Source organism: Typopeltis vanoorti, chromosome 12, assembly GCF_054136105.1.
Source record: "Typopeltis vanoorti isolate ZY-2024b chromosome 12, IOZ_Tvanoo_1.0, whole genome shotgun sequence".
In the NCBI taxonomy this organism is placed as follows: Eukaryota; Metazoa; Arthropoda; class Arachnida; order Uropygi; family Thelyphonidae; genus Typopeltis; species Typopeltis vanoorti.
Window position 1 is genome coordinate 26,679,477 of NC_143560.1, and position 27,930 is coordinate 26,707,406.

Here is a 27,930-nt window from a genome sequence, read left to right on the forward strand (position 1 = left end):
TTCAAGAAGAGAGTAAGGCAACAGATAATGGCCTTTGAAATGTGGTGCTATAGGAGAGCTGTGAAAATCTCGTGGACAGAACATGTGACAAATACAGATGTCCTACAGAGAATGAGAACACAGAGATCTTTATTACAGGAAATGATCCAGAGAAAGATGAGATTGGTGCGACATGTACTGAGAGTTTCACCAGGACAGAGGATACTAACAGTTTTAGAAGGAAAAATTATGGGAAAAGGATAAAGAGGAAAAAAACGAAGGATATGGCATTAATATATAAGATCATGGACAGGATCACATGGCTGTGCAGAAACAAAAAGGAAAGCCACCAACATACAGAACTGGAAGGACATGATGCTGTACCCTCTCACTGAGGAAGCTGCATGAAGAAGAAGATTGAAAATTATCTTCTACTTCAGGCCTGCACAACATACCGCCTGCGGCCTGCAATGCTATTTATTTTGGCCCATCTGCCTGATTGAATTATTTAATCATACGGAGGAATATGAAATTAGACCATTTTTTCCTAGCGTTGAATTAAATTTTTACTATGACTCTGCATGTTTACGTTCATGCGATTAATGTCACAATCATGTTTCTTTCAATTCGACAATAAATGACATTTGGAGTTATTCCCACTATCGTATTTAATAACAAATTATTACAATCGCTTCGAGGTTTTGTTAGTGCTAGTGTCGCTGCAGGGAAATTCAAAGTTACATCTCTGTGATAACGACTTCATCTCTACGAAGAGAACGAATCGTATTACACAAAGTTGGCCATGCCTTGACTGGCTTTGGGTGTAGTGGTTGGTTGTAGCTGGAGCAATACATTACATAACTGTTATCATAACCTGCATTATTGTGAGTTTTTCATAATTAGTATTTTGTAATTAATATTGTCAATCTCGACACAATGAGCTTAAGTAAAAAGCGTAAAATAGATTCGGAACATCGAGCATTTAACCCTGAGCAGACAAATAAATATTTTTTTACATTGTTTAAGGACAAAATAGTGTGCATTGTTTGCCAGGAATCTATCGCTGTGCTGAAAGAGTACAATCTGAGATGTCATTTTGAATCGAAACATCCTAACCTTGGCAAGTTGGATGCAAGTGAAAAGCAAATAAAAGAAGCAAAGTTATTGAAAGTCCTTAGCAGTAAGCAACAAGCCTTTAAAAAGTGACATCTGCAAATGAAGTTACCACAAAGGTAAGCTTAAAAATGCCACAAGAAATAGTTTGTGCTGGCAAATCATTTACTGAGGGAGAGTTGATAAAAAAGTGTCTGATGATTGCCGTTTTCGAATTGTGTCCTGATAAGAAAAATAATTTTGAAAATATCAGTTTGTCCCATATGACTGTTCAGCGCAGGGTGGCTGATGTTGCCGAGGATCTTAAAGATAACCTGCAAAAATCGGCTAGTGAATTTGTCTATTATTCGCTTGCTATGGATGAAAGTACTGACGTGAAAGATACTGCACAGCTTTTAATATATGTAAGAGGCGTTAATAAGAACTTTGAGGTGACAGAGGAGCTTGCTGGTTTGTGTTCAATGAAAGGAAGAACAACAGGAAAGGAGATCGCAGAAAATGTAATAAAGTGTTTAACCGAAAAACCTTAAATTTCAAGAATTTAATAGCAGTTTGCACTGATGTTGCCCCATCTATGTGTGGAAAAGATGTTGGTGCTATAACATTTATTGAACAGTATGCAGATAAACCATTCACAAAATTTCACTGCCTAATTCATCATCAGGTGTTATGTTCAAAGGTTTTGCAGTTTGATCATGTGATTAAAGTAGTATTTGCTCTGGTCAACTATATTCAAGCTTGGGGTGTGAAATACAGAATGTTTCAGGCATTTCTAGAAGAAAATGACGTACTGGGATCTGCCATACCACACTGATGTATGTTGGTTGAGCCATGGTTAAATTTTGTCACGCTTTGTCGCTCTAAAAAATGAACTAGTTGAATTTTTGAAATCTCAAGATATGAAAAAATTCCTAGAAATAATGGATGAAGAATGGAATCAAGATTTATTTTTCTTGTGTGACATTTTGGGTCACTTGTATGAAGTGACCCAAAAGACTTGAAGCTGTAAGTGAAGGACTTACAGCTTCAAGGAAAAAATAAATTTGTTTTTCAGTTAATGTCTCTTATACAGGCATTCAAAATGAAATTAAGTTTGTTTGAAAATCAACTTGCTAAGGGGGATATGTCACATTTCTTAACTTGTCGACAGAATATTCCATCAGAATATCATTCAATGATGGGTGGAAAATATAAGAAGCACATATCACTTCTAAGTGAGGAATTTCAGAAAAGAATGCCATTGAGTAATGAAGACAAAGTCCACATAAAAGTGACTGAAGATCCATTTTCTGTCGAAGCAGGAAGTCTACCTGCCAACTCCAGATAGAAGTTATTGATCTCCAGTGTTCTGAAAACTATCGGGTTAAGCATAGGGAGAATACTTTACAAAAGTTTTATTCTATTCTGGATCAGGATAAATTTAAAAGTTTGTTGGATATTGCCTACAAGGTATTTTGTATGTTTGGGAGCACATATACTTGTGAACAAACATTTTCGGTCATGAACTTGAACAAAACCAAACAGCGTTCATCTTTAAGTGTTATCAATTTAGAGGCCATATTAAGAACGGCCACTTCAAACATGACACTAAACTTTGATGAAATAGTGGAACAAAGAAATGCAATGTATCACATTGTGACATTCAGTCACTGATATTTCACTGAGAATAAGTGTGATATTCTCAATGAAATTATTAGTAAACTTTGTGTTTATGTTTAAGTGGTTTTTATTGAGAAATTTTGCAGCTATATCTGTTTGTAAATAATTTTGATTATAATTTTAATTATAACTCTAAAAAATTTAAATATGCATATTAATTAGTATTTACTATAGACCTACTAACAAATTTACTTAAGTTTAGCTGCAGTGGACTAGTCTAAGATTTTAGGTCCGAAGTGATCTAGCCCTTGGTCAGGTGGTCCAAGTTGGGTTTGGCCCTCAAAGACAATCAAGTTGTGCAGGCCTGTTCTACTTCATGACATTCACAAGCTCTGTGCTGCACTAGAATTCAACCCTACAGCTGGTTCTTTTTGCAATGTGGAAAACCTTTTATAGACAACCATTCTGGGTTAAGTCTATAGAACTGAATTACTAGTTTGTTTTCTAATACCCCCCCCCCCCTCCATAAGTATTCAGTTATTAGCTGTGATTCTGATCTTACTTTTTCTTTCTATAATTAATTCGACAAACTCTTATGAGAATTGCCTAAGTGTTTAGTTGAGATGTTGCACTAAAACAGTTCTGCAGGCAGGCCAATAGTTAGTACATAGGCTTGAACTTCATGTTAATATCACTACAATCCAATATTCCAGTTCCTAGTTCAAGCCTACTTAGTCAACCTTAGATTTAGTGTCTATTCTGTAAACTTCTTCTAATCAATTTCCCATGTTCAGATCACCTCTTGTGGCTAATTATATGCCCTGACAGTGAAATCTGCTTTCACTATATATTCTCAGGCCAGTTTCCTGTCTGTGGAACAAAACAGCCTAAGTTATCTAGAAGAGGAACACACACACACACACTGTACTTAATTAGAGAGTATCTCTTTATTTTGAAGATGTTGCACTAAACCAGTTTTGTAGGCAGGCCACTAGTTAGTACATAGGCTTGAACCTCATGTTAATATGTCAGGAGAATTTCTAATCAACTGACAGATAATGTTATTGCCAGTTACTTTGCTAGATCATGACTGGAGGGAGTCTGAGTTTAGCAATAGGCACAGGATAGTATTGAGACCATGCATGGATGTGAGACTGGATACTTTCTGTATTTGAAGACGTGTTCATAAAGCTTTCATTTATCTTCTCTGTTAAATTTCTGATATCCCAATCATGAAAAACACCATCTAAAACAATAGTGGCATGAATGAGAAAACAATTCCTACAAAAAAATAGCAAAAATAATCATATAAAACTTTTCTTACCTTCCAAAGTTTCCTTGCTCCATTCAGTAACATTCATCTGCTAAATTTACCACTCCCCATCCAAAAATATGCTGAAAACAACAAAAAACCTATCTGAATTTCTGATAGCCTGCCCACTTTTCCAATATACTTGATCTTTTTTTAACCAGCTCTCCTGCTAGATACATCGTAACAGTCATCTGTACTCTTGGCAACTCAGATCACAGTGTTCTGCAAGTTTCCACTGACACAGAATGCTCTCTCTCTCTCCTACCAACTTTGTGTCCTTTGGCGCTACAAAGGTACCAAGTGGAATGATTACCTCTAGAACAGTGTTTCTCAACATGGGGCGATTTGAATATTTTGGGGGGCAATTAGAAAATGTACATGTACATATTTAGCTGACTATTATGTAGAGGGGGGGCATCAAAATCTTTGATGCCCCCTCTAGCATAATGAGACGTTGAGGCGGTGCATGATCCAAAAAAATTGAGAAATACTGCTCTAGAACTAGTACTCTTCCTTTCTATGGTTTGATTATTGCTTTGGCTTTTCTGACCCATTCACTTGCATTGAGTGAGTCAAAGAAATCATCATCACTGCGTAAACTTAATTGGCTATTCTCAAATTCTTGTCTGCTTCCAAACCCTGGGACAACAGAAGATGCATGAAAACAGTTGAAGAAAAAAAAAATTAGCTTACCATAGGTAGTTTGCAACAAGAATCCCAGCAGCTTCATACTTGGCCTATGCTGAAGCACATAATAAATGCAAAACAACCATCTTCAAATCCAAATCCAACTTCGTAAAGACAGTAAGTGCAAAATTCACTTCCTGTCCAAATCGAAGTTATCTTCTGGTAACATAGATTTTTCTCTCACAGAACATTGAATGAGTGGAATAGTTTGCCTGTTGAAGTAGTTTGTGCATCCAGTGTGAATGAGTTGAAGGGTAGTATGACAGCTAGTTTGTAATATATAGCCTCTTTAATGACTCCTTTACTCCCTAGAAGGCTTGGATAATAATATTATTAATAATTTGATAGAAGAAAGCCTGCCAAAATGACCTAACCCTATTAAAAGTACCATTTTTATCCTGAATACTTTACAAATGGATGGGTTTCAGGGTTTTGTTGAAGATTATATATTACTGTTATTAAACTAGGTACACCAATATGTTTGTATTCAGCAAGATTGCTTTCTTCTATCCATATACCATCATCAGGAGCAGCATTTTCTGATTAATATATCCAAGAGAACATGCCATACTGGATATCATGATAGTCTGATATAGCATTTGCTTCAACAGCTTGCTTCCAAATTGGACTGTCATTTTTAATTTTGTCTGATTTGTCCAAACCTTTATTAAAAATGCTTGAATATTACACTCCCTCAGTTATGTGATCTTCTAATGACCAAACCTTTAATTAACCTAATCTTCAATAGTTAATTGTAAACTGACTTTTGGTGCAGCATCATGTAAATATACCTTTAGGTAGCCAACCCTTCAGTTATCAGACAATAAAATTGATTTCCTACTGTAGTCAAATAATTGCAGGATTACCATAATCACATTGTTTATTTTCTGATATCATCATTTTTGATGGTTCTGTCATTGATTCCATTTATTCACCTTTTTTTTTTTTTTCTCTCTTCAGAACTCTCATCTCTGTATTCTTCTGTATTTATATTTTTTAAATGTACTTTTTTATACTCTCTTTGAATTCTCCTTTGCTTAACACATTCTTTTTATTTAGCTGCCGTGTTACCCAAAACAGGTAATAATGATGTTGATGATGAGTTAAAATCTATGATAGAAGCTTCAGAAGATCACCATATTTTAGAACGCCCTGAGACAAATAAAACAAAGGGAAAATCTCCCAAATCTTCTAAAAGGACTCCTAAAATAAAAGAAACCAGTAGTGATTCAAGCTTAATTATTGCAGAAAATACAGGTAAAGAAAAATAATTAATTTTCTTATCCATTTGAAGTTTGTCAAATTCAGTGTAATACACCAACATACTTATAATATTCATATTAAATTAAAGATACCAAGAAATTATATTCTTGTTTAATCCAATTGTAAGCAAACAAAGCTTGCACTTGAACCAGCTTCATTAGAAGGCTACTTTCTACTTACTGTGTAGAGACTTTGCATTGCAGTCACAAGCCTCTTTACATGCTTTTGGGTATGTATAATGATATGCATTATGAGAAGTGCCATTACTCAGACTGGTTTTGACTTTTATTGAGGTACTGTTTAAGTGCTTGAGGGGGGGGGGGTACCTCTCCATAACTCTAAGTGATTTACAAGATACTCTAAATCTCATGTGTTAACACTTAAGTGCTGTGAAAAACTCGCAATAAAAGTTTAATGGAGTGAAAGAGTGAAACAGCAACAGGAAAAGATTAAAAATAGTATTTAATGTTTCCAGTATTTCTCACTTACAGAGACATCGTCAGGGAGTACAAAATGAGCTTGTAACACACACACACACACACACACACACAAACAGGCAGCACACAACTAACTGAAACATGTGGACAAAAGACTAGAGTCATAATTAAGTGGGGCACCCTCTCTAGACACCTGTCTGCAGCCTCAAAAGTATTAAGTGTTTCCCATAATTTGGGAAGTTTATGCAATCATATTTATTTAAATTAAGCTGATTTTTAGGAGCAGCAGCAGATTCTAAAAATAGTCTTTCTCGTCTAAATTTACAGTGATGGAGCATGATAGTCTTTTTCCAATTGATTCTGTGAGCTGTATTCAAAGCATGGTCTGCAGAACCAGATTAACCATATTTATGACTGCAGATATATTTTTTATGTTCTTACATTTGGATGGTATCTGATCTTCCTGTCTTTTCATAGTAGGAACAAGAAACTCTATATACTTGCAGGAACAAGAAACTCTATATACCCCTGGAACTGAGAAGGGAGGGAGTTTGTCTTTAGTAGAGTGGTCAAGGATGGCTAGTTTTAAGTGGGACTTGAAATTAGTGCAAAGATTGTATTTAAGATTCTGGATACTTTTTCTGATGTACCTTGGCCAGAGGGGATGGTGATATACATTGCACTTTTCTATCTAATGGCTACAGTTCCCACAATATCAAAAAAATAATCAGTCCTTCCCCCCAATCCACAACCTTCTCTTCAGAAAGATTTCAGTAATGCTATCACCATCCCTCAAGTTCTTTGAGATCCCCAATCCCCCCAATCCACAACCTTCTCTTCAGAAAGATTTCAGTAATGCTATCACCATCCCTCAAGTTCTTTGAGATCCGTGTTTACATCCTAGACTGCCTACAGGTGTCATTAGAGGGTGTCCTACCTAGTTAGGACTCTAGTCTTTCATCCACATATTTCAGTTAGGTTTGTGCTGCCGTTATGTGTTTCTGTGTTACAAGTTTCATTTTGTACTCCATCACAATGTCTCTCTGTAACTGAGATGTAATATTAGAAGCATTAAATATTATTTTTAATAATTTCCTAGTGCTGTTTCACTCCTAAATTCATCAAATTCTCAAGATGGCTGTACTCCCTGTATTCAAGCTTAAAGACAAATGTTAAATCTCATCAGCTGGAGCCAGATTCAGAAGAGATACCAAGGTTGAAGTATTACAGAATTCACATATTTCCCATATACAAGTAGTGAAAAGGTGTATCACTTTATTAATAAATTACTCTGGATTATAGCTAGTAGATGAAGTTTTTTTAACTTGGTTACAAATTAAATTAAAGATGCCAAGAAATTATATTCTTGTATAATCCTTTATCCAAGTGCAAGCAAAGTTTGTGTGTGAAGTATCATGACAAGAAGTGTCTTTTTTAAATGCACATTTTATATTCTCTTTGTACTATCCATTGCTTAATGTATTTCTTTTATTTAGCTGCCCTGTTACCCAAAACTGGTGATAATGAGTTAAAAGCTATGATACTTGAATTATTTTCATTCAAGATTCTTCACATTCAAACTTTGTTTCCTTACACTTGGATAAAGGATTAAATAACAATATAATTTCTTGGCACCTTTAATTTAATTTGTAACTAAGTGAAAAAACTTTTAACATGTTCATATTTAAATTTTTTTTTTTATTTTTTTTTTTAATTCTATTCACTTTTCATGGTCACTTTTTTTCATATATATATGTGTGTATACACACACTCCCTGGAAACTGTGTGTGTGTGTGTGTGTGTGTGTGTGTGTGTGTGTGTGTGTGTGTGTGTGTGTGTGTGTGTGTGTTCATATTTTTTACTGACTGAATTACAAGAATTAGACAAACAGTTAATTTTATTTAACACACAACATGTTTCGTCGGAAAGCTGACTTCTTCAGGCATGAGAACATTAAAAACAAACATAAAAAACACCACAAAGAAACATTGTGCCACTACAAAACCGACTATAAACTACAGTTAAGCTTGAACTGAAGCTACAGTCCGGGCTAAAGTTCTATTGTTAGGCATCTGTGAACATGTGACTTCATGAATGCACCAGTATCTGATAACAGAGCTAAGTGAGTCTGGTAAATTATAACTAAGGTTACTGTTTATGTGAGGAGAGTCCAGGACAATTTCTTTAGAGTGAACTATGCGGCGTTCTTCCTTGTCGTGGTATATATGAAGGTTTGATGTTGTGATCTAGTTTATTTCATGTTGGCGGCCTTCACTATTTGTGTTCACTGAGAACAGGACATGGCTTGAGAAGCCTCTTGCTCTGGTTCTGTTGTAAGCAATGTCCCTTTGATGTTCCTCGAGACATAGGAGGATGGACTTCTCAGTTTGGTCATAATATGGCTTCCCACAGTCACATGATTTTATACACCCCTGGAAACTGATGATGGTTGTGAGCCTGCTTTGGTTTGCTTAGAATTGATCAGAGTTTAGGAAGAGTGGAAAAGCATGTTTTTATGTTAAATTTTTTTCAAAATTCGTCTTAGTTTATGGGAGAGCAAACTGATGTATAGTAAAAAGATATAACCTTTGGCATTGTCCTGTGTTTCTACGTTGTTTTGAGGACAGCGGTATAGAACCTTCGCAAATAATGGCTACTCTTCAAAAATTATCATCATCATCATCAAATTCCTGCCATGTACCCTCAAGGGATGTACAGGATATGATAGTACTACATGAAAAATTTACATCATTACTAACTTCCTATCTACAATTTTCCTCCAAATCAGTCTGTTACTTGTCAAGACTCCAACATTACCAGATCCTATATTTCTATCATCTAAGGCACTTTGTACCGTATCAATCCACCTATATCTTGGTCTTCCTCTGGGTCATTTTCCTGCCAACTTGGCAGAGAACACTTGTTTTGCTAATCTTTCCTCGCCCATTCTGTTTAAGTGACCATACCACCTGAGATTAGCTCTACTAATACATTCCTGGATGCTGACAATGTCAAGTTCTTTCCAAAGATTCTCGTTTTTAATATGATATTGCCATTGATGCCATCTGTTCATGCCTCTAATCTTTCTCATATCTGCGGGTCTCTAGTCTTTGGTCAAGTGTTTTACTTCTGACCCAACTCTCATATCCATAAGTTAAAACTGGTTTAAACACTGTCTTGTATATAGCTAATTTTATGTTCCGACTAATTTCTCTCTTATTCCATATGAATTTATTCAATTAACTTCCTACCATACCAGCTTTGTTGATTCTGTTGTCTACTTCCATATTTAATTTACCATCTTCACTAAAAATCGTGCCTAAGTAGCTGAAATGTTTTACTTGTTCTACAGGTTCTCCATTCACAACACAGTTGACATTTTCAATGATTCTGCCTATTTTCATTGTCTTTGTCTTTTTAATGCTGACCTTCATACCATATCTATTACAACAGTTATTCAATTTAGTCAGAGAATCTTGCAGACTTGTAGCAGATTTATTTAGAAGTGTAACATCATCCTCATAAAGCAAAGAGCTGACATTAACATCTCCAATTTTGATATCATCTTTTAATACCACTTTCCTTCATAATGTGATCCATATAGATTATGAATAACAGAGGGGATAATGTACATCCTTGACTCATACCAGTTTTAACATTAAACCATCTTCCTGTACTTCCTTCAATTCTAACTGCTGACTTACAAATCAAATGAAGACTAAGTATTTCTTGATATAATGCCCCATTGACACCATATAACTGTAGCGCATTGAATAGCTTCTCTCTTGGCACCTTGACATATGCCTTATCCAAATCGACAAAACTTAAATACAGATCTTTGTTATATTCCCATGATTTCTCCACTATTTGTCGTAAAGTGAAGATCTGATCCTGACAGCCTCTATTTGACCTGAATCCAGCCTGTTCTTCACCAAGCTTTTCTTCCACAATTCTTCTCAACCATTTCTCAAGTATACTTGCATAGATCTTGCCAGGAACACTCAGTAGGGATATACCTCTGTAATTCTCACATTCAGTTTTATTTATATTTTCTTATATATGGGTATTGTGAGAGCTCTAGTCCAATCGTCTGGAATTCGTCCCTCTGTCCAGGCATTCTGAACTATGCAGTGCAGCCACTCTAAGAGTTTTATACCACCATACTTCAGCATTTCTGGTCAAATATCATCTACTCCTTTTTCTACTTCAAGTATGGATATGTATTCCTGACTGCATGCCTGGTCAGTGTTTTTTATCACTGTGCTGTCATCACTGCTTGTTTCATTTAGCAAATTTTCAAAGTAATTACTCCATACTTCAAGGATATCTTTTCTCCTGTTTTCATGTCACCTTTATCATCTCTAACTCCTTTTACAGCACTCTTTCCTCCATTCCTAAACTTCTTCAACAACCTCCAGAATATTTTGCCACTTTCTTGATATTTATTTTCTATGGTCTTGCCAAAGTCCTTCCATGACTTTTGTTTAGCTAGTTTTACACACTGTTTAGCTTTCTTACATTTGTCTCTCTATTCTCTAAGAGCACAAGCTGACTTATTTGCCAGGAACTTTTGATATGCTTATTTCTTTTCCTTCACTGCCTCTTTAACTTCTTGTGTCCATCATGGAGTTCTAATTTTTCTATCCTTGCAGACAACTTCACCACGTGCCTCCCTAGCTGAATCAATCAGGGTTTTCTTCAAGGCTTGCCACTGAATCTCCAAGGTTTGGTTCTTCTTCTCAAACTCTTTCATTTTTGCTTCAATAATCTTTGTCTACAGTTCACATCTGAGAGCTGCTCAACTTTTATTCACTTTAAAACTTTCTTACATGTCATTCTTTTCAATATAAAATTCAATTTTATCCTGCTCAACACTAAATAGTGATCACTTCCAATTACAAATCCTCTGTACACTCTTGTGTCCTACACCAGGGAGAAAACATCACTATCAACAATAACATAATCAATGAGACTTTTCTTATTCCTTGCTGCTTCTCTCCATGTGAATTTATGCACATTTTTATGTAGGAACATGTTGTTAGTAATAACCAGTCCATGTCCTGAGCAGAAATCCAACAGGTATTTGCCATTATTATTAGCTTTGCTCTTTTCTCCAAATTTTCCCAAAATATTTTTGTATGTCTGACAATCCCTTCCTACTCTGCTATTTAGATCCCCAACAAGGACCAACTTTTCCTTTTTCATTGTGTCAGTTGCTTTCTCTAAATCCTCAAAAAATTCCTCCACTTCTACCTTAGTAGAACCTTCTGTGGGATCACAGACACAAATAAATCTCATTGTCAAATTCCCCATTCTCATATTTGCCCACATCACTCTACTTTACACTGCCTGATATTCAAGAAGATTAGCCTTGTATTTAGTGCTGAATAATATGGCTATTCCTTCTTTTCCTTGATTATCATTGCCTGAATATAACATTTTGTATTTATTGCTCAGAAAGATGTCACCAGTTTTTCTTTTTTGCTTCAGTCACCCCTATTATGTCGATCTGGTACTTATCTAATTCCTCCGCTAGCTGCATTTCTTTGCCATTCAGGCTTCTTATGTTGATAGGACTGATCTTTAACTCTGATGATGTTGAGTTGGGGTTTGTTTTCAGATTCAGATTCCAGTAGCTAACTTTTCGCTGTTCGCCCTGGTTCCGTGGCGAATTCAACGGGGGCTTTGTTTAACAGGGCGATGTCCCAGCCGGCATGAAATTTTGTCATGTTGTACCATCATTTTGTATTTTGGTTTAACCAATAGGAATACAATTTGGTCGGCTCAATCCCAAATTGCCAGCCCATCCTCGTTCGTCCAGGAAGATACCCAACAGGGTGCACCATGAGAAGGTGAGGATTGGACATTAGGTCAGAAGCCCTGGTCGGTTCTCTGCATTCCTTTAAAGGCTATGTGGAGGTCTCCTCTCAGTTATACAGCTTTGACCCTTAAGCACCCCATAACCTTTAATACAAAAACTATTAATAAACAACTTTACCACCGTCCTCAAAACCCCAAAGGTTATATCTCTTTACCGTACATCAGCTCGCTCTCCCAGAAATTAAGAAGAATTCTGAATAAATTTAACATAAAAACATGCTTTTCCACTCTTCCTAAACTCAGATCATTTCTAAGCAAACCAAAACAGGCTCACAACCATCTTCAGTTTCCAGGGGTGTATGAAATCGCATGTGACTGTGGGAAGCCATATTATGGCCAAACTGAGAAATCTATCCTCCTACGTCTCAAGGAACATCAAAGGGATAATGCTTATAACATAACCAGAGCAAGCGCCCTCTCAAGCCATGTCCTATTCTCAGTGAACACAAATAGTGAAGACCGCCAACATGAGATAAACTGGACCACAACATCAAACCTTCATATATGCCACGACGAGGTAGAACGCCGTATAGTTAAGTCTAAAGAAATTGTCCTGGACTCTCATCATATAAACAGTAACTATAGTTATAATTTACGAGACTCATTTAGCTCTGCTATCAGATACTGGTGCACTCATGAAGTCACATGCTTGCAGATGCCTAACAATAGAACTTTAACTCGGACTGTAGCTTCAGCTCAAACTTAACTGTAGTTTATAGTCATTTTTGTAGTGGTACAATGTTTCTTTGTGGTGTTTTTTATACGCCTGAAGAAGTCGGCTTTCCGATGAAACATGTTGTGTGTTAAATAAAATTAATTGTTTGTCTAATTCTCTGAATTCAGTCAGTAAAAAATATGAACGTCTTCATATCGAGCAAATACAATGGATAATCTTATATATATATATATTAGGGTTACCAACTAATTTTATAAGCTTGGTTATTTAACTCCTAATCCCAAGCTAGCAAACAGTTAAGTTTGCACCTGAAACATAGTTCAAGTCTAAAGATGGTACAACACCAGGGCAACTCATTGTAAAAGTGGGTAAAGATCTGATCACTATTCTTAGTATTTCCCATAATGTAAAGCACATCTCACTATGGGAAATACTAAGAATAGTGATCAGAGCTTTACCCACCTTTACAATGAGTTGCCCTGGTGTTGTACCATCTTTAGACTTGAACTATGTTTCAGGTGCAAACTTAACTGTTTGCTAGCTGTGTACTGCAATACATTATGGGTGGGGTCATTACCCAGACCAGTTTCAACCTTTTTTGAGGTCTCTAAACCGGTCTGGGTAGTGACCCCCACCCATAATGTATTGCAGTATACATCTTCTAGTGCGATGTGCTTTACATTATGGGAAATACTAGAAATAGTGATCAGAGCTTTACCCACCTTTACAATGAGTTGCCCTGGTGTTGTATCATCTCTAGACTTGAACTATATTTCAGGTGCAAACTTAACTGTTTGCTTACTTGGGAGGAGTTAAATAACCAAGCTTATAAAATTACTTGGTAACCCTAATATACAGTATCCCCAAGTTAAAAAAAAATTAATATATGTATATATATATATATATATATTGTGATTGTTCATTTTTACTCTGTAGAAAATATTATAAATTAGTTTAAATGACTGATACCGAGAGATAAAGAGGTGACATGGTTTATTTAAAAAGATACTACTAGTTTCGTTGAATGGATCAAATTCTTGAGGTATCACAATCAAAGAAATATACAAAATGTATATTTTGTATATTTTCAAAACGTACTACTGTCTTTTGTACTAGTACTGTTAATGCAATTTTTAAGTCTGTGTTATTTTTTGTATATTTCTTTGATTGTGATACCTGAAGAAGTTGATCCATTCAATGAATCTAGTAAACTAGTAGTATCTTTTTAAATAAACCATGTCACCTCATATATATAAAAGCCTGTGTAGCTCAGTGGATGTGGCGTTTGCACACCACAGCGCTCCCGGAAACTCAAGAAAATCGACCGTAGCACCCACATTATTTCAGACATTAAATATATTGTGTTAGGGTTAGGGACCATGAGATGGCAGCACTTGTTGAGCCATTCTATTCACTGTGTGCTGCTTAATTAGTGATAGCCTTGGGTCAGCTATCTCTGATTGGGTACCAGTGGAGATTGAATTGCCCACTCAGTCTCCAAAAGTTAGATAGGGGTAAAAACGGCCTCGCCTACTTCCTATACAGGAATAAAAAGGTGTTATCTGATTTTTAAAAAGATATATATATATATATATTTAAAATTCTGTGGGTGTGGATGTGTATAAAAGAAAAAAAAACATTAACCTATTTTCTTATTATTATTGCCTGATTCGTTACATTTTTATTATGAAGTTTTCTTCAGAATCAAAAAACACAGACTGTTATTTTAAATGAGGGTTTATATTCCCATTGCTTGTAATATTCATAATGATTAAATTAATACTGTAAAAAACCACATAAAAAAGTAAAACAATTTAATAAATCTTTGACTAGTTTCATACCATAATATTGTATTTTTTCAGATTGATGCAATAAAACGCAAATATAAAGAGATATTAACATGGAGTTTTAAAATAACAAACCATCATTTTTTTAATTCATTCAACATGTGACAGACGTTGAATGCAGGAATGAGATGTCATGTAGGCTGGTCATTGTTACAAGATATAACAGATTTTGTGTCATAGGCTAATTCATCCATACAGAGATCTCTTATGCATGCTACCCAGAGATAATTTAATATCAGGCCTTAGTTTTTATTACAATGAATAAGACATCATGTCATCTCACTAGCCTCTAAATCTGAGTACATAAACATTACTTGGTAATTTTGTGATTTGCCAGTTGACTTGATTATATTTCATCATCATCATCAAATTCCTGCATGTACCCTCAAGGGGTGTACAGGATATGAAAGTACTACATGAAAAAATTACATCATTACTAACTTCCTATCTACAGTTTTCCTCCAAATCAGTCTGTTACTTGTCAAAACTCCAACATTATCAGATCTTATATTTCTATCGTCTAAGACACTTTGTACCGTATCAATCCACCTATATCTTGGTCTTCCCCTGGATCATTTTCCTGCCAACCTGGCAGAGAACACTTGTTTCGCTAATCTTTCCTCTCCCATTCTATTTAAGTGACCATACCACCTGAGATTAGCTCTGCTAACGCATTCCTGGATGCTGACAATGTCAAGTTCTTTCCTAATATCCTCATTTTTAATATGATATTGCCATTGATGCCATCTGTTCACGCCTCTAATCTTTCTCAGGACTCTCATATCTGTGGTCTCTAGTCTTTGGTCAAGTGTTTTACTTCTGACCTAGCTCTCAGATCCATAAGTTAAAACTGGTTTGAACACTGTATTGTACACAGCTAATTTAGTGTTCCGACTAATTTCTCTCTTATTCCATATGAATTTATTCAATTGACTTCCCACCATACCAGCTTTGCTGATTCTGTTGTCTATTTCGATATTTAATTTACCATCTTCAGTAAAAATCGTGTCTAAATAGCTGAAATGTTTTACTTGTTCCACAGGTTCTCCATTCACAACACAGTTGACATTTTCAATGATTCTGCCTATTTTCATTGTCTTTGTCTTTTTATTGCTGACCTTCATACCATACCTATTACAAGAGCTATTCATTTTAGTCAGAGAATCTTGCAGACTTGTAGCGGATTTATTTAGAAGTATAACATCATCCGCATAAAGCAAAGAGCTGACATTAACATCTCCAATTTTGATATCAGGTTTAATACCACTTTCCTTCATAATGTGATCCATATACATAATGTACATCCTTGTCTCACACCAGATTTAACATTAAACCATCTTCCTGTACTTCCTTCAATTCTAAATGCTGACTTACAACTCAAATAAAGACTAAGTATTGCTTGATATAATGCCCCATCGACACCATATAACTGCAGCGTATTGAATAGCTTCTCTCTTGGCACCTTGTTATATGCCTTTTCCAAATCGACAAAACTTAAATACAGATCTTTGTTATATTCCCATGCTTTCTCGACTATTTTTCGTAAAGTGAAGATCTGATCCTGACAGCCTCTATTTCGCCTGAATCCAGCTTGTTCTCCACCAAGCTTTTCTTCCACAATTCTTCTCAACCATTTCTCAAGTATACTTGCATAGATCTTGCCAGGAACACTCAGTAGGGAAATACCTCTGTAATTCTCACATTCAGTTTTATTTCCCTTTTTATATATGCGTACTATGAGAGCTCTACTCCAATCATCGGGAATTAGTCCCTCTGTCCAGGCTTTCTGAACTATGCAGTGCAGCCACTGTAAGACTTTTATACCACCATACTTCAGCATTTCTGGTCGAATATCATCTACTCCTGCTGCCTTTCCACATTTCAAGCCTTTGATGGCTTTTTCTACTTCGAGTATGGATATGTATTCCTGACTGCATGTCTGGTCAGTGTTTTTAACCACTGTGCTGTCATCATTGCTTGTTTCATTTAGCAGTTTTTCAAAGTAATTACTCCATACTTCAAGGATATCTTTTTCTCCTGTTTTCATGTCACCTTTATCATCTCTAACTCCTTTTACAGCACTCTTTCCTCCATTCCTAAGCTTCTTCAACAACCTCCAGAATATTTTGCCACCTTCTTGATATTTATTTTCTATATTCTTGCCAAAGACCTCCCATGACTTTTGTTTAGCTAGTTTTACACACTGTTTAGCTTTCTTACATTTGTCTCTGTATTCTGTAAGAGCACAAGCTGACTTATTTGCCAGGAACTTTTGATATGCTTTCTTCTTTTCCTTCACTGCCTCTTTAACTTCCTGTGTCCACCAGGGAGTTCTGATTGTTCTATCCTTGCACACAACCTCACCACATGCCTCTCTGGCTGAATCAATCAGGGTTTTCTTCAAGGCTTGCCACTGAATCTCCAAGGTTTGATTCCTGTTCTCAAACTCTTTCATTTTCTTTTCAATAATCTTTCTGTATTTTAGTCTACAGTTCACATCTGAGAGCTGCTCAACTTTTATTCGCTTTAAAACTTTCTTACATGTTATTCTTTTCAATATGAAATTCAATTTTATCCTGCTCAAGACTAAATAGCGATCGCTTCCAATATCAAATCCTCTGTACACTCTGGTGTCCTGCACCAAGTAGAAAACATCACTATCAACAATAACATAGTCAATGAGACTTTTCTTATTTCTTGCCTCTTCTCTCCATGTGAATTTGTGCACATTTTTATGTTGGAACATGGTGTTAGTAATAACCAGTCCATGTCCTGAGCAGAAATCCAACAGATATTTGCCATTATTATTAGCTTTGCTCTTTTCTCCAAATTTTCCCAAAATATTTTTCTATGTCTCACAATCATTTCCTACTCTGCTATTTAGATCCCCAACAAGGACCAACTTTTCCTTTTTCATTGTGTCAGTTGCTTTTTCTAAAGCGTCAAAAAATTCCTCCACTTCTACCTTAGTAGAACCTTCTGTGGGACCATAGGCACAAATAAGTCTCATTGTCCAGTTCCCCGTTCTCATATTTGCCCACATTACACTACTTGAGACTGACTGCCATTCAAGAAGATTAGCCTCGTATTTTGTGTTGAATACTATGGCTACTCCTTCTTTTCCTTGATTGTCATTGCCTGAATATAACATTTTGTATTTATTGCTCAGAAAGATCTCACCAGTTTTGGTCTTTTTTGTTTCAGTCACCCCTATTATGTCGATCTGGTACTTATCTAATTCCTCAGCTAGCTCCATTTCTTTGCCATTCAGGCCACTTACGTTGATAGTGCCGATCTTTAACTCTGGTGATGTTGAGTTGGGGTTTGTTTTCAGATTTGTTCCAGTAGCTGACTTTTTGCTGTTTGCCCTGGTTCCCTGACGAAAACAACGGGGGCCTTGTTTAACCGGGTGACGCCCCATCCGACATGAAATTTTGTCATGTTGTACCATCATTTTTTATTTTGGTTTAACCAATAAGAATACAATTTGGTCGGCTAAATCCCAAATTGCCAGCTCATCCTCGTTCGTTCTGTATCAAAGTAGATACCCAACAGGGTGCACCACGAGAAGGTGAGGATTGGACATTAGGTCAGAAGCCCTGGTCGGTTCTCCGCATTCCTTTAAAGGCTATGTGGAGGTCTCCTCTCAGTTATACAGCTTTGACCCTTAAGCACCCCTTTATATTTTTTTATAATATTGATTATATTTTAGTGGTGGTATAAATGGCCAATCCAGATTTATGGGCTCGTTTTTTCTCCACATCTCTGACGGATTTCTACAGAACACCCACTCTGCCCAATGTAACAAACACCATAATTGCAGTAGACTTTATAAACTCCTGGTCTTTTCATAGGTTGATGTAGTTACTTAGACAATCTTAACATCATAGAGATTTTTTGTAGAAGTCCAAAGGCAACTTTTGATAGTACTTTTACTATTTTATCTTTAATGTATTTGGTATGGGTTAAAATAACATGCCTTTGTAGTCAACTGCTTGTTGCTTATTAGCATGTGATGGCTTATTCAACTAGTTATTGACCACCCAACCGGCCAAGACGATGTCTTGTTACCATGGATGCAAAGTGCATATTAAAATTGTAATACCATTGTAATACCAGTGGAGATTGAACTGCCCACTCAGTCTCCAAAAGTTAGATAGGGGTAAAAAAAACATTACATTGAAATATATGATGGATACGAAGTGTAGAGGAGTGATGTATTTTATCCATATTGACAGTGACGTGGTTAATATAAATTAAAGATGCCAAGAAATTATATTCTTGGTTTCATCCTTTATTCAAGTGTCAGCAAATAAAGTTTTCTGCATGAAGTAACTTCATGACAGGACAACTTGTATATAGAGGCTAATAACTTCACATCAATTGCCTTAGTGTCTCATAATGCAATGCACATATCCTTACAGACATGTATAATGCTATGTATTATGGGAAGTGCAACTACCAGACTGGTTTTGACCTTTATTGAGGTCTCATCAGTGGGAGCAAGACCCAGAATATGACTTCTGCATTACTTCAACCTTGGTTGAAGTAATGCAGAAGTCATATTTTCATATACGAGTAGCCAAAAGTGTTGCACCTTGTTATGAAATATGCATGTCTGTAAGGATATGTGCATTGCATTATGGGATACTAAGGCAATTGATGTGAAGTCATTAGCCTCTATATACAAGTTGTGTTGTCATGAAGTTACTTCATGTGCAAACTTTGCTTACACTTTAATAAAAGATTAAACCAAGAATATAATTTCTTGGTATCTTTAATATATAATATAACCAAGTGGAAAAACTTTTAACATCTATCTCTATTCCAGAGTATTTTAATAATAAAGTGTGACATCTTTTGGCTACTGAAAACTATTAATAATTTTTTTTTAAGAATGTCTCTGATGTTGTTTCTTTTATTATCAGTACTTGATAATGTTATGGCTCTCTCTTTGAATGGTTTGATGATACTCCATTTTTGCGCCATGTAGTGGTGGAAACTAGCATGTAAATACCAACCTATATTAAAGTTTTTTCCATATATTTCAAATATAAGATTACGATGGTCTTCAACTGAAATGAAAACATCTAAGAAGGAAATGGATTTATAACTAAAACACTTTTTTGAATGTTAGTCAAGTGGGTTTTAATTTATTGTCCTACATGTTTCGCCGATTTTTGCTATCGGCATCTTCAGGGAATACAATTGGTAAGAAGGTAACAGAATGAAGGTAACATATGAAGTTATATAGTTATAACTTCATATAGTTATGATAACTTCATAACTATATGAAGGTAACAGACTAGGTTTTAATTAACAGTTCTAATTCATACAAAATTAGTATTGTGCGAGACAATGCGTGTGTCTCAGGAACATGATTTATTTGTTACGAGACATAATGTAATTGGCATGAAAGTTCATTTCTTTGATGTTTAATGATCTGATTAAAGCTTTCCAAATTTCCGGTAGGATTAGACCTTGATTCTTATTTAAGTGTCCTGTTGAACGGGCGACCGTAGCAGCCTCCTTGAAGGTTCTGGAATGGTAGTTATCTTCTATATAAGGCATATGACTCTTATCCCACTCAATGAGATGGTTGGTAGAGGCAAAGTTGCAAGAACGGCCTGAAATATCTTGTCTGCTGTTTCTGACTTATCCTATGTGTTCTTTCTGTCTCGTTTCGAAGCTTCTAGAGGTCTGACCAACGTAACTAACACCACAGGAGCAAGGTATATTATATACTCCAGAGTACTTGTAGAATGGATGAGGGTCTTTCAGTGATCTTAAAAATTTCTGAATAGTATTGACTGGCTTGAATGCTACTCTAATATTGTGTGGTTTTAGAAGGATAGCCAATTTTTTGGAAATACTGCTGACAAATGGAATAGTTATAGTACTGATGTATTGGGTGTCATCACGTTGTCTTTGTGGTATATCCGAAAAGAGGATATTGTTGCAGTCTTTTAGGATAACCATTTAAGGATAGTTCTCTGGATATTGTAGTTAATTCTTTTTGTAAGTCATCTTGGTTTGTTGTGTAATGTACAGTTCTTTTCTTAATATATGGATAATGCTTAGTATATGGATAATTTAATTTCTTTTCTTAGCATATGGATAATGCTAAATTTCTGGGATATATGATGAGACGAGTTGAAATGTAGGTAACGTCCAGTATTTGTAGGTTTTCTATACACAGACTGGTTGATACTGTTATTGGTTTGTTTTATTATTAGGATGTCTAACTGTTGAACGGTCGCCCGTTCAACAGGAAACCTAAATAAGAATCAAGGTCGAATCCTACTGGAGATTTGGAAAGCTTTAATCAGATCACTAAACATCAAAGAAATGACCTTTCATGCCAATTACATTATATCTCGTAACAAATAAATCATAAATCATGTTCCCGAGACATGCGCATTCTCTCGCACAATTCTAATTTTGTATGAATTAGAACTGTCAGTTAAAACCTTGTATTCCCTGAAGATGCCAATAGCAAAAATCGGCGAAACATGCAGGACAATAAATTAAAACCCACTTGACTAACATTCAAAAAAGTGTTTTAGTTATTATACAAGTAGTCAAGGAAGAAAATCACTATGAACAGGATCGAGGAGATCACCAAACGAAAGGTATGCAATCTTGAAGGTTTAAAATGCAAAAAGGTTAGGTGTTTAAACCATGTGACTTTTTTAAAAAGATGTTGAGACAATAACGTTATCCCAAAATTTCTTCGTCTCAAACAATATTTTAAAACAAAAAAAGCTAATATTATTTACCATCGAACTTCATTTGCTCTTCTCCGAGAAAGAATTGGCCATACGAGAACCTTGCTCAGCCAATTAGACTCACAATGCTATGACTTGTTCACAGACATGTCTAATAACCTTGACATGTCTGTGAACAGACATGTCAAGACCTGGCAACTTTTAGATAATATGATTATCAACAGTTATTCCAAAACCTTTAGTTACAGCAAAAAGACGCAAATTGATAAATTCAACTTGCTGTATGATAATCACATTAACTCTAAACCGTCTCTACCAGATAATCAAGTGATAATAAACCTATCTAAACACATTTTAACAAAACCTGAGATCTCAATTCTCAAAAAAGGATTCAATTTTGCCTTAAAACCTACTGCTATTCCTAAAATAGAGTTCATCTGCAACTTAGAAAAAGTCATCTCATTGCTACCACACCCAATAGCTAATGACTTACGACTAAAAAGGAGCATAATCCTTTCCGCTCTGTCAAGCTCTCCTAACACCAACTCTAACCAAATGGAAAGAAGAACACTACTCAAATTAAGGAATAATAAATACATCATCATACTTAAAGCTGACAAAGGCAACAGTACTGTTATCTTAAATACAAAAGATTATGAAGAAAAAATTAAAAATCTATTATCAGACACATCTGTCTATGACGTCCTCAGTACAGATCCTATGCAAAAAACCATAACGACACCAATGAATATTACGTGGAATGATTAACTGGCCTATAGACTTAATAAGAAAGCTAAAATCCATGCACCCGTTGACTCCAAGATTGTATGGTGTTCCTAAAATACATAAAGAAGGTATACTGTTACGTCCAATAGTTGATGGAATCTATTCTCCTACTTACCAACTGTCTAAATATCTAGCCAAGATTTTACAACAACACATCCACAACTCAGATACTTATATTAAAAACTCGCAACATTTTATTGAAAAATTAAAAAATATCCCTATATCTGAAGATGATATACTAGCAAGCCTTGACGTCACATCTCTGTTTACAAACATTCCAGTTGTGGAAGTCATCAACATCTTAGACAACTTGTTCCCAAGAAACATCACTACTTTGTTTAACTTGAAACTATTTCATTTGGCAAAAAACAGTCTACAAACAACTTACTGGATTAGCCATGGGTAGCCCCCTCTCTCCTTCTTGTGCTGACTTATTCATGGAAGACCTAGAGGATAAAATCTTATCCCAAATTACCTCAAAACCGAAAACGTGGTACAGATATGTTGATGACATCTTTATCATTTGGAATCATACAAAAGAAGAACTAATGGATTATCTCAACCAAATCAATAGTTTCCACCATACCATCAAATTCACATTAGAAATTGAAAAAGATGAAAAACTTCCATTTCTAGACATCCTAATAATAAAACAAACCAATAACAGTATCAATCTGTCTGTGTATAGAAAACCTACGAATACTGGACGTTACCTCCATTTCAACTCGTCTCATCATATATCCCAGAAACTTAGCATTATCCATATGCTTAAGAAAAGAACTGTACATTACACAACAAATCAAGATGACTGACAAAAAGAATTAACTACAATATCCAGAGAGCTATCCTTAAATGGTTATCCTAAAAGACTGCAACAATATCCTCTTTTCGGATATACCACAAAGACAACGTGATAACACCCAATACATCAGTACTATAACTATTCCATTTGTCAGCAGTATTTCCAAAAAATTGGCTATCCTTCTAAAACCACACAATATTAGAGTAGCATTCAAGCCAATCAATACTATTCGGAAATTTTTAAGATCACCAAAAGATCCCTCATCCATTCTACAAGTACTCTGGAGTATATCATATACCTTGTTCCTGTGGTGTTAGTTATGTTGGTCAGACCTCTAGAAGCTTCGAAACGAGACAGAAAGAACACATAGGATATGTCAGGAACAACAGACAAGATATTTCAGGCCTTTCTTGCCACTTTGCCTCTACCAACCATCTCATTGAGTGGGATAAGAGTCATATGCCCTATATAGAAGATAACTACCATTCCAGAACCTTCAAGGAGGCTGCTACGGTCGCCCGTTCAACAGGACACTTAAATAAGAATCAAGGTCTAATCCTACCGGAAATTTGGAAAGCTTTAATCAGATCATTAAACATCAAAGAAATGAACTTTCATGCCAATTACATTATGTCTCGTAACAAATAAATCATGTTCCTGAGACACGCGCATTGTCTCGCACATTACTAATTTTGTATGAATTAGAACTGTTAGTTAAAACCTAGTCTGTTACCTTCATATAGCTTACCAATTGTATTCTCTGAAGATGCCGATAGCAAAAATCGGTGAAACATGTAGGACAATAAATTAAAACCCACTTGACTAACATTCAAAAAAAGGGTTTTAGTTATTATACAAAGTAGTCAAGGAAATGGATTTATGAAATGGATTTATCTTTTTCTACCTCTAATGTAATTGGATTTTTTTTATTTAAACCATTTGTGATTGCACGTTTCAGCAGAGTGATACATAGGGCAAAGCAGCAGCTGGAGCGTATGTACAAATGTCTACCGAGTGTACCAGCCATTAAAATAAAGTGTGATAAGAAAAATAAGAGTATGATTGTGAATGTAAACAAAATGAAGGAGCGAGTGCTGTGTGGAGATTCGTTATTACGAGGTATGATAGTTGAAAATTTGACAAAATCGTACCAACCTGGTGCGACCATTAAGGAGGTAAGTGAGTCTATTATGGAGCAAAAGCAAAGGGTGAAAGAAATTATAGTGGTGGCAGGTACGAATGATTTGAAAGGAGATAAAATGGATATGATAGAGGATCTGAAGGAATTGTTTGAGGTAGCAAAAGAGAAGAGTGAGAGAGTTAGGATGGTTAGTCTGTTGCCGCGGTATGACAGTGAAGAATTTAGGAGGAGGGCCATAATTGCTAATGACTTTATACGCGGGTTATGCAGGATGAGTGGTGTGGAATTTGTCAACATGTGTAGCGAGTTTGATGGGTGAAAGGATCTATATAAGATGGATTGTTTACATTTGAATGGATTCAGTGTAAGGAGACTTGAAAAAGTGCTGTTGAATGAAGTGGATCTGCAGAATCAAGGAATCTACATTTATTAAGGGGGTGGGGAAGTGGATATGCAGACATTAGGGAGGCAGTTGAGTGTATGAATGAGTATAATGTGCCGAGCAAGTAAGAAGGATAACAAATCAGAATGGGATAGTTAGTATAAGGCATCAAGGTAAGGATGGGACTAACAGGCTTTTGCAATTCATGTATACAAATGCTAAGAGTATTAGGAACAAGAAGGAAGAATTTTTGGCCTTCGTTGGCCCTTTCAGACCACAGGTTATTGGCATTAGTGAAACATGGTTGACTGAAGATGATATAGCTAGTGGGATTGAATGTGAGGGGTATAGTGTGTTCAGGAGTGACATGGAGAATAAAATGGGAGGGGGTATTATTGTTGATAGCTGATAAGCTGCCAGCACCAAGGAGAATAGAAGTTGAATTGCAGGCTAGAGAAAAGAGCACATTTGAGGCTATTTGCTGTGAGATTGAGGCTAGCAGAACTAAATATACAGTTGGGTGCTGCTATAGACCAGGTGATGGACTAGATGATGGAGATGGTATGCATAAGCAAATAGAAGAAATGAGTGGAAGGAGGGTAATTATTATGGGAGATTTCAACTATGATAACACTGGTTGGAAGGAGGAGAGGACACGTGGGAGGAAGGAATTGCATTTTATGCAGTTATTAAGGGATAACTATCTGAGACAGCATGTAATGGATAATACTAGGGGTCAAAGCGTGCTTCACCTAGTAATTGCATCTGAGGATTTGACTGTAACGAATATGACCACATTGCCACCAATTGGTGAGAGTGATCATAGGGTCTTGACTTGGGGGTGTGGCTAAAGGTGTGGAATTTGCAATTAAGACAGGGTACATGTGGAATTATCGAGCTGGTAAGTATGACAAGGAGTTTGATTGGTTCAGTGCCATGACATGTAAAACTGCAAGGGCTGTATGTTGATAGTGCATGAGAGGCAGGTAAGAAGTGTTTGCAGGAGGCAATGGCTGACTGTATACCTAGAATCTGAATAATAAAGCAAGTAGGGATTAAATTGATGAATAACACCATTAAGCTTGAGCTGCAAAAAAAAGAAACAACTGTGGAGGGAATTTAAGGAGAAAGGTGACCTGCAGGCACATGAACGGTATAAAGCCCAGGCCAGAAGGGTAACAAGTGTGGTAAGAAAATCAAAAGTGGATTATGAAAGAACATTGGCCATGCAGGCTAAAGAGAATCCCAAACAGTTTTTTTGATATGTTGTAAGTAAAAGAATTTTAAAAGTGATTTTAAAGAATGTCGATGGTAGGGAGGCAACCGAATCAGTTGATATAGTAGAATTAGTGAGTGAGCACTTTGCAAGAGTATATCATCCAGGTGGTGACATTTCAGAAATGGAAGAACCAACAGCTTATGTGGGAATTGTGGTGAATGAAGTGGAGGTGAATAGTCTATTACAAAACCTCAATGGCAATTCATCTACGGGATTGGATGGTATACCAGCTCGTGTCATACGTGAAGCGGCTAAAGAATTATCAGTGCCCTTGACCATTTTGTTTAACTTGAGTCTCGGGTGTGGGTTAGTCCAGAGGGGGGGGGGTGGAAAGAGGAGAAAATAGTTCCACTGCATAAAGGAGGTTCCAAGACTGCCGTTGAAAATCACCGGCCGATCAGCATATCAGGAATTGTTGTCATGGTCTTGGAGAAAATAGTCAAGAGGAAAATACAAGATTGAATAGATGAAAATGGGATACTGTACGGGGGACAGCATGGTTTTGTGAAGGGTAGATCATGCCTCTGGAACTTGCTCACATTCTATAACACAGTGATGGCTGAACTGGATAAGGGTAATGGGTTTACAGTGATTCTACTAGACCTTGCTAAAGCCTTTGTTAGGATGCCACATGGAATTCTAATCAGTAAACTGCAGCATATGAGAATGGATATAGGGTTGGTGAGATGGATAGGAGGGTGGTTGATGGAGAGATATCAGAGAGTGATTTATTCAGGGGTAGAGTCCAAAAGACGGCCTGTGACTAGTGGTGTGCTGCAGGGTTCTGTTCTTGGACCACTACTGTTTAATTTGTTCATTAACGATATAGGGAAGGATCTGAGAGGAACTGTGCATCTGTTTGCGGATGATGCAAAGTTGGATAGAGCAATAGTGAATGCTCAGGATGTCAAAATTTTGCAGGATGATTTGGATAGTTTGGAGGACTGGGCTAAGGAGAATGGATGTCAATTTAATGTGGAAAAATGTAAGGTTTTGCATTTTGGGGTGAAATAATTAGCAGCAGTATATCACATTGGTAGAATTGTGACATTTTTTATTATTCTTTTGCAGTCTGTTAGGATGAAATCAAGTCTCCAAATGGTCTCCAATAAATCCTGTACCAATCTTTGCATTGAAGTCTTCACACAGTATTGTGTATGTTGTTTTTTTCTGTAATGTTTCTTGTAGGTGTTCATAGAAATTTTCTATTTCTTCTTTGTGAGCTGTTGAGGTGGATGCATATGCTACTATTATTTTTATTGTTAGGATTCTCCAATTTTTAATTTTAGCATTCCTAGTCGTTCAGAATGGATTGTGCAAGAAATAGTATTTTTAGTTAGCTTTTCATTTATGATGATGCCAACTCCTCCAGCCCTTGTAGCATTATCTTAAGCTCCCAGGAAAATTTGGTTGCCATTGTTCCATTTTTCTGTTAATTCAAAGCTTCTTCAGGTTTCACAAATAGCAAGGACATCAAACTTTACATTTTGCAGTTCTTGAAGCAGGAAATCAATATGGGAGTTGGAAGACAGAGTTCGAGTGTTGAAGCAATCAATAAATAGGTTTGGATTTCCAGATGGTGGTCTATCTTCCTCTGCAAGATTCTTAGCACTCCCTGCTCTTGCAGATTTCTCACCACCACCTTGGTGGGATTGCAAAGAGCCGTGCAGGACTGGGGGCCTTTTTTTCTTCTTCTCACTGGCATCTTTACAGTGATCTACAGCACTTCTCCTGACCATGGTTCTGAAGTGTGCCTTTGGTCCACAGCTCCTTATTCGTTATTTGAAGCTGCCCGCTGGAACTTCCGCCATCCGAGGGACGCGCTTCGTAGGGGTGAGGTTCCCCCCCCCAAGTTTTTTATGGTTGGACTGTGCTCGTATGCGTTCTTCATTTTTTTTGTGTATTTTGAGGGTGGCTCTTATTGGATGGTGGTCTGAATGAATGTCACAGTAGGTTTTCCCAATGACTTCAACATTTTTTATTATTCTTTTGCAGTCTGTTAGGATGAAATCAATTTCA

General features: G+C 36.2%; 1 protein-coding gene across 1 annotated transcript in view; it reads left to right on the forward strand.

Annotated features, from left to right (window-relative positions):
* Window positions 1-27,930, forward strand: part of xmas (RRM_XMAS2 and SAC3_GANP domain-containing protein xmas) — a 523,534-nt gene that overhangs the window by 91,703 nt on the left and 403,901 nt on the right. The window contains exon 5 of the mRNA XM_090401436.1: window positions 5,750-5,947. Coding sequence (XP_090257562.1) covers window positions 5,750-5,947 — 198 coding nt within the window. The remainder of the gene's footprint in view (window positions 1-5,749; window positions 5,948-27,930) is intronic.